This window comes from Lepidothrix coronata, unplaced genomic scaffold, assembly GCF_001604755.1.
Source record: "Lepidothrix coronata isolate B3197 unplaced genomic scaffold, Lepidothrix_coronata-1.0 Scaffold353, whole genome shotgun sequence".
Lineage (NCBI taxonomy): Eukaryota > Metazoa > Chordata > Aves > Passeriformes > Pipridae > Lepidothrix > Lepidothrix coronata.
In genome coordinates this window covers 204068-212417 of record NW_016690533.1, presented here as the reverse complement: position 1 = coordinate 212417, position 8350 = coordinate 204068, and the positions used below count along the sequence as shown (strand labels likewise).

Here is an 8350-nt window from a genome sequence, read left to right as displayed (position 1 = left end):
GTCTTTTAAAAATGCTTAATAATAGTCACCTAGGACTGGTGTGAATAGTGTGAGATAATGCTTTTTCCATCTGTAAAACAAAGGTAAACAAAACTGAATATAATGACACCAAAAATAACATACTTATTATTAGATTATTAGTGATAAGATGGTCCTGTGTTATTTGATGATGCTGATTCTTAGTCCACTTTTAAAACTCTGAATTTGTCCTGCCTGCTCTTTTAGTGTTATTTATAGGAATTTATCTTCCTTTTTCAGTCTTCTGGGCTATTCTAAAAAGTACGGAGAAAGGGGGGAGGGTTAGTGGTGGTGGTGGTGGTAAAAGGATCAAGAAGTCAAACACACAAAAGTTAACCAACTTTAATGGATTGTGTAATACAAAATATTATTACAGTTATTGGCAGAGTCCTTAATTGAATGTACCAGCAGTGCTATCAAATACTGTGTTTTCAATTATCTCCTTGAATGTGGATCACAGTTTACTGCTGAAATCTGGTTTGATTTCATTTGCTGAAATGTGGTGCCTTCTCAGTGAAGGAATAGAAACTCTTGGAAAGGTGCTGATCCACTGGGCCACCAATCTCAAAGTCCCACTTCTTTCCTCTGGAGGCTGCTTGTTGCTTGGAAAGATCCATGATGTATAAGAGAACACTGCAAAGGAACAGGGCTGCTTTTTTATATTCTTCTCAGACAGCTTGTCATCATGTTCAAGCATGTTTGGTTGTTGCACTTTTTTCCTGCAGGGATGGTGAAGATACATACCCTGTCTGGCATCAGAGCCCTCCAGAGAAAGAAAAGGCCAAATGAAAGTTCTTGTCAAGAGCAGAATAAAACATAGAATTGTTTTCATAAAGTCATTTTAAAAGTAAAAAAAAAAAAAAAAGGCAACCACTCTGGAAGTTCCTGCATGTAGCTTCATATATCTTTTAAAAATAAATGCATATGTCATTATATGCTGAAATTTCCCAATTTCTGCTTATGCTGATACATTTACTCATTTTAAAACTATATACAAAAGTAATTGATGCACAGGGTCTTTAAGAAGAGTATGCAGCTGAAGATCTTGTAAATTAGAAGGTGTGGTATACTTCTGTTACACTTCCCATAAGGGTATAATTCACAAGGGGTGCTTAATATGACAAAAATGAATAATTAAAAGCAATTGGTTTGATAAGAAAGTTTTGTCTATTTCACTTCCTGTTTTCACAAGCACTTGGCACTTTAAAATCTCTCTGGGACAGTTTGAAACTTTTGTTTCTTTGAAAATTATTTAAAAGGTGGTTTAGAGAAGTTGGGAATCAGAAATTACCTTGCTGGATAAGAACAGCAAACAAAACATTCACTTTTCATTTCCTTTCTCCAAGTTTGTCCAATACCATATGTGTTAGGGGAAATATCAGAAATGCTAGAAAGGAGAACTTGGCCAAAATCAATTAATAGCATGATTATAGTATGTTCTTAAGCACTTGAGTAGCCCCATATTTATTTTATGTTTTCTATGTATTCACATTCTTTACAGGTTCTGAACTTTATGGAGAATCAGTTATATTTAACCATCAGTTATGGAAGTTTTTACACTCCGTGAAACTTGTAAATGGCAGGGAAAAAGCATTATCATAGCTCCCAAATGATACTTGCTTCTAAAACAAAAAAGAGATCCTCTATGCCCTTGAATCTGTAGAATAGGGAATATTTTTACTTATTCAGATGTTTTGATAAATGATTATAACATATTCTTATATCTCTAAAAATATCTGTGTCAACCCTGTTCAGGAATCATTTTCACACCTCTAATGCTGTTGTGGTTTTGCAGCCATTGCGACTGCATTAATTTCTTATTTTAAAATTTTTCTCTTATGTAGGCTAGAAAAATGGCAAGCAAAATCACTGCACTAAAAAGCTAAAAACCCTTTTGAGTAATTTTTCTTGTTTGATCTAACCTGGTTAAAGCTCCGTGTGCAATACTTTATTTTTAAAATATGGTTACCACACTGATTTTGTGATCAATGATAGGACATTATGTTAGCTTTTTTAGTATGAATAGCAGATGATTAAAAGAGTGCCTTCTGAAATATCAAGGTCACTCAGTTATTCATCCCTACTAGTTAGAACTATTATGAGAAAGATCTGAGGTTAGTACTCAACCATACACAAAGGAAAATACACCTTGAAATATCAAAGTCCGTTCTAAATGTATGAAATTTTCCATACCACTCATAAAGATTCTGTATCACAGACTTCAGTAATTTAGCATTGTTTACAGAGATACACAACTAGTAAAAAATGTGACTGAGACTGACTTGAGTGAGGTATCTTGTGTAACATATGGTGAAGAGATGTTTCCAAAGAACCAGTGTAAATTTCTAACCACTAGTCCAGTTCAAAAAATCAGTTTATGAGACTGCTAGCTCATACCCTCAATCTTTGTGTGGTTTTCTTTATATGAAACTATAATTTTACATTCACAAAGAGAACACTTTTTTCCCTACAGAATCCCACATTTGCGTACCTACGTAGCTAAGTTGATACATCCTTTTCATTTATTTACAAATACCCAAATCTATGAACAAATGCAAGCTTTGGTATGTATTCTTTGATTTTTTTTTTTTTTGCAGCTGCCTTAGAGCCAATATACAGGACAGATTTTGCAGGCTTTCATGATAGACTTGATTTCACAAGAGTCAATTCCGGTTTTTCACTATACACAATTTACAATGCAGCAGAAACCTCTTGTTCTCCAGTAGACTGTGTGTAGGTAGAGCTAGCTCTCTCAGCTGTGTCAACATAGAAAACAGGACAGTATTTAGAGAAGCGGGATGCAATCTGCTTTCGGAAAAAGCTGTGAAGATACTTCCTAAATTTTTCTCCAGCAAAGGCGTAAATCACAGGATTGACACAACAGTGGATCATTGAGATTGTTTCTGTCACCTGGATTGCTTTGTGCAGTTGACTATTGCCTTCACAAGTAGTGATGGATAACGCAACTTGAAAGTCACGCAGGAGAATGCAAATGTTGTATGGTGCCCAGAAAACAAAGTAGATAATCATGATAATGAAAATAAGCCGGACTGCTTTATGTTTCTTCTCATTCCTACATTGCAGTAATGTCTTTATTATTTGTGTGTAGCTGCAAATCATAATTAACATTGGAATAAGAAGTCCCAGAATGTTCATCTTTAAAGTCAGAAATTTCTTCCATACTTCTCTCTCCTCTGACGGATAATAAGCGCTGCAAGTGTAGCCTGAGCTTTCCTCCTGAGTTTTGTGAAATACTATCCCAGGAACAGAAGCTAAAACAGCAACAGCCCAGGTGACGATGCTGGTGAGGGTGCCGTAGGCAACTGTCCTGGCCTTTAAAGCAAACACCGCGTGCACTATGGCCAGGTACCTGTCCAGGGTCAACAGGATTATGAAAAAGATGCCGCTGTAGAAGCCAAGGAGGTAGACACCTGAGAGAATTCGACACAGCGCCTCCCCAAAAATCCAGTCGTGAACTGCGTAATAAGCCCAAAAAGGGAGAGAAAATACAAACAGCAGATCAGAAATTGCCAAGTTGAGCAGGTAGATGTCAGTCATACTCTTCAACTTCTTATATTTTACCAGGATAAGGATAACAAGCATGTTGCCTGTCAGGCCAAATATCACCACTAAAGAATAAAGTGGTGGCAAAAGTTTTGCTGCAAAGTGCTTTTCCTCAGTTCCAGGACAAGGTGTTGAATCTCCATAGTCAAATTCTGTTGTATATGGCAAGTCGATGAAGTCTGTTGTATCATTTCCCATGGTGTTTTGGTCTGGAAAGGAAGAAAAGGATGGTAAACCAGAGGAATCTCCAAGCTTGGCAACGAGGAGAATGAAACGTTTTGATGTTCTTATTTGGAATGTGTTGCTGGTGAGGACACAAACATTACTATGTTCAGATGTGAAAGAGAATGATATTGCAGAGCTCCCAGGAAACCCATCTATACCTCTGTGAAATCACATTGCTGCATGTTGGAAGTGTTGTGTGTCACTTCCCACATGTACACTGCCTAGTGCTTTTTTCCTTCTCAGTAGAGCCTGTCAGCTGCCTGACTGAACCAGAAGCAGAGGAATGATGAATATATTCAGAACCATGGCTACTTTTGGTTTGGGGACTGTTGTGGGGACTGTTGTAGGGACTGAGCTTCCCTTGCAAGAAGGAGCCAGGACCTGGGAGGTGAGTGTGCAGCAGAGCTGTGAAAGCCCCCAGGCCAGTTCTGTTACAGTGTGAGCAGACAAAGCCTTGTGACTTTGATATCAGCCTCTCTAGTCGCCAGAGCCTCCCCCTTTCCTGAGTCCCAAGTAGGACTGTGAGCCACACACAGAAGCAAAGCTATCTTTGTGTAACTTGGTCTCTGAAAAGTTGAGAACAGTCTTCTCACAGACCTCTGGAGAACATGGAAGAATTCCCGTGTGTCCCCTGAGAAGCTGGGAAGAGGATTTTGTGAAGATGAGTGTCAGAGTGGCCAAATGTGCTCCCTGGTCACTTAGTGGGGAAGTGAAATCAATGCCTTTGGTAGCCACTCAAATAGAGCTACTTGCTGTCTGGTTAAAGGGCTGCTCTTTCTTGCTGTGCCATCGTGACTGCTTTTCTCAGGCACTTCATGGCAGAGTGGTGACTGCCCATGGCAGGTTGATGGTTTTGAAATGAGCACCTTCCTGTCAATTTGATGCCTGTTCTTAGACAAAGGCAACAGACTGCTCCTGACACAGAAGACCAGGCAGGGCCTCTGCCCCAGCTTGCTGTGTGATCCCTGACCGCTCATGTCCCACAGCAGTGTTTGCTCCTTTCCTGACTGCACTTTTTTCAATGGTGTGGTCTACCCTGTGTGATTGCAGATGTCTTTTACAGACACCACACTCTCAAAACCATGACTTCATTCTCTCTGCACCCAAGTTCTGGAAGACTAAATGTAACTGAAGAAACTCAGCCCGTGGCTGGAGTGACACAGAGACAGGCCTCTGGTCTGCTTTTTGGTAGAAGCTGGTGGTTGGCCATTCTGACTTAGAGGCTGTGAAATCCCCAAAGCATCTCTTTGTGTCTGTCAACAAAACTGTTCCGGAGAAAGGACTATTTTCTGCTGTAAAAACTGATCTGTTAGCATACTAATGTCCTTAATCTGTGTCAAAGTGGTTAACTTAGCTAAACCTAAGCTGATGTCTTGGAGAAAGGGCTCTTTGATAGGTCTTTTTTCACTTCCCTGTAATCTTACAAATGAGGTTCTGCTGCCAACTCCTGATGGAGATTCTTATGCTATACAATGCAGACATGAATCTGCTACAAAAGAGGAAGCTTTATTGGAGCAAAATCTGCATGTTGTAAACAAAAAGTGTTGCTTTTGCAAACCTTCTTCGCCAAGTTCTTCTTGAGTCTGGCTGTTAACACTGCTCCATACAATAATGAGGACATCCATATTCAGACAGTAGTTTGGCATGCTAAGTGTGGTGTAAACTTTTCTTCTGGAGAACAAGGAACAAGAGAAAATCAGCAAATTGTAACAGTTAAGATCTCAGCTTTGCCCACAATCAACTTCTTGGAGAAAATAAGTTTTGTCAAACTCCACAAAGACCATCTTTAGAAAATGCTGGCAATCTCTGTGAAACAGTTTTTTTCCACAGCCATACTAACTACATAGTTATTACAATACAGAGATAATGGTTTTGTTGGTAAAGGAAGTGGCTGTGGCTCCAGTCTGTTGCCAGTAAATAAGCTGATTTTAAAGTATCTAAGGACTTATATTTCTTAAATGCTTTCAGCAACGCTTTAAAAAAAAAAAAGGCACCTTTATAAAACACTATTTGGTCCAAAACATTAACTTCTTTATTTCAAAATATGATGAGACTTGAGCACCATGTAAATATTTAATATTCCCTTCAGCTAGACCCGCTAGATCCATGTTGCATACCCTGACAGTATGTTCCTGCTACTACCTGTAGCTAAATATCCTCATTTACTACGTGCCAGTAGCTATAGTGTCTACTGGGATTATGGGGTGAGGGACTGGCTGCTACACAGTGCCAGACCCACCACTTCCTGTCTTGCTCATTTTGCACCAACAGGATGCTCGTGAATAAAAATGGGTATGAAAAACACCTTAGTCATAAACCCAGAGTGGGATTTTATGAGTATGTGATTGACAGGTTTCATGCAAATATCATTGCAAAATGCTGCCTTGATATTACTGTGATAATTCTTTTTGCAACAGCCCCTTCTTCCTGCTAACTGCTGTCTCAATGCCATCTCTGCTTTTCATTGGCCTTATTGGAATGACAGCCACATCTTCCCTGCATCTTATCTTCTCATTTGCAACTCTCTTTGCGTGCTTAAATCATAGTCTCCCCTCTGAAAGGTTCCTTCTGCTACCCAAGCCCTATTCCTCTAGCCTAGCCTTTGCTTCAGAAGCCTTTCTGCAAAAGTACTTGCTGCTCTGGATTGTGTATACTATCCAGCACATGCTGACAATGGAAACTGCAGATACTAATTTGGAAACCAGAAAAAGGAACTGTAAGTGGGTTTGTGCTTTATCCTATAATCTTGATGGTTTAGGAAACAATGTTGGCCACTGGCTAGAATGCTTCACTGGGTTAATCAGCCTAGGTTGTTTATCCAACTAGAGGGATCTGACTGGGCTTATGTTTCCTGAGCATTAAAAAAACTCAAAAATATAGTCCATGAAAATCTCTGAAGAAAAGATATTTCAAAAAGAGGTCTATATTATTTTGAATACAGTTTAGATAAATGCAATATTTCTAGAACCCCACAATCTGCTGTATGAATCTGCTAGTCTCTGTTGCTCTGCTTGAGACTAGCAGACATGCAGTTTTCAAGAGAAAGGCTCGCCATAGAAAAGATGAGCAAACTCATGTCACTGTTTTGTGCTGTTTCAGGTCAGAGCTTTCTGTTTTAAAAGAGGCAAAGATTTTATTAAAGTGAGTTTCAGTTAATTTGCATAGTGCTATAAAATAATAATAATTATAAAGCTGTAGCAAATGGAGGTAAAATGCTAAGCTACGCTGCATGTAAACATGATCCATGAGTCAGAGTGTCTAAAATACAACACTGGATTTTCTGTAGTCATCCTAGGAGAAGAATAAGTACTCTTGACTCAAATAAGCTGTTTTATCTTACTGTAACAGTTTTAAAATCTGTATTTCCAACATTGCACATCATTTTCAGGGAAAAAAAATCAGAGAGGCACACTCCATTATACTTCTGACTCAGCTCAATCTCTAGATATTTATTTCTTGGCTTACCTGGATCATCTGCTCAAGTCTTCCAGTGATTTTGCCCTTTAAAAATAGTGTATTCCATTTAACATATCCTATACATTTCCCCAGGGTAATTTTTAAAGATGAATACACTGGCAAGATTCCTCTAGTATTTTTCACTTCAGGCTTCAAACTACCTAAACAGCTACTAAAGTCAAAAAAAAAAAAAAAGGAAAAAAGAAAAAAAAGAGGCAAAAATGACTTACCATGTATCTTACAGAGCAAGTGATGTCTTGTATTATTACAAGAGGAGTAATGCTAAACTGATTTGTCAGTCACAAGACGAAGGTCAAAAACACCTCTTCCTGCGTGAAGAAGGATGTATCGGTTTGAAAACTTCTAGCAAAAAAAAAAATCTGTTTTCATTTAAAAAAAATGAAGGAGCAGTTCTCTGGTTCTCTTTTTCTAAAAATGGGTCATCAGATGTTACTCTTCTAGCTCTGCGAGATGTGCAGAGATGTTGAAATTGTAGAGGATCCTCCAAGGAGCTGAACTCAAAGTTTCACAACCCACAGCTGTAATTCTAGAAAAAGAGGTTTATTTCGTTACTTTATCTTTTTCTTTTAGCTAATGTCTTTGATCAAAAATAGTTTACATGAGGTTAATCTCTTTACATTTTTAATCATTACATTTCATTTATGTTTTTCTGTCCCTTAACAAAAAGTGGAGCTTTTAAATAAAGTTCATGCTTCTATTCAGAATTACCTGCACTTTCTTTGTCTTGGTCTGAGCTGCAGTCCTTATATTTTGAGAAATTTGACTGATTCTATTTTTCTTTAACCTGGCCTTCTGGCCTATGTTTTTTATTTTAATCCCTCTCGTAAGACCATGACTTAGTCTATATAGTGAATTTGACTTTTTAAAACAGCACTGTTGCTTAGTTTTTGGAATTAAGTTTCAAAAAAGCCTGATAAAATCTGATGTCATGTCACTTTCTTTCCTTGTGTCTGATTCTGGTGGTTTTCAGAGTTAGACTGAAGCTGCACCGTAAGCAGATTTTTAGATCCTTCTTGGACATCAAAGAAACCACACAGGAGGTAGGAAAGATACACAAAAAGCAAGA

The 8350-nt window shown here is 38.2% G+C and overlaps 1 protein-coding gene across 1 annotated transcript; it reads right to left on the bottom strand.

The window, feature by feature from the left end:
* Positions 1–343: 343 nt before the first annotated feature.
* LOC108509338 (C-C chemokine receptor type 5-like) lies at positions 344–7778 on the bottom strand. Its single transcript, XM_017838719.1, has 2 exons — positions 7494–7778; positions 344–3791 (listed from the first exon to the last, which is right to left on the bottom strand). The coding sequence occupies exon 2, from the start codon at positions 3778–3780 to the stop codon at positions 2710–2712; it is 1071 nt and encodes a 356-aa protein (XP_017694208.1). The 5' UTR covers positions 3781–3791; positions 7494–7778; the 3' UTR covers positions 344–2709.
* Between the last annotated feature and the right edge of the window lie 572 nt (positions 7779–8350).

Excerpts from the sequence above, each read along its gene's own strand:
- LOC108509338 (XM_017838719.1), bottom strand. The coding sequence starts at position 3,780 with ATGGGAAATGATACAACAGACTTCATCGACTTGCCATATACAACAGAA.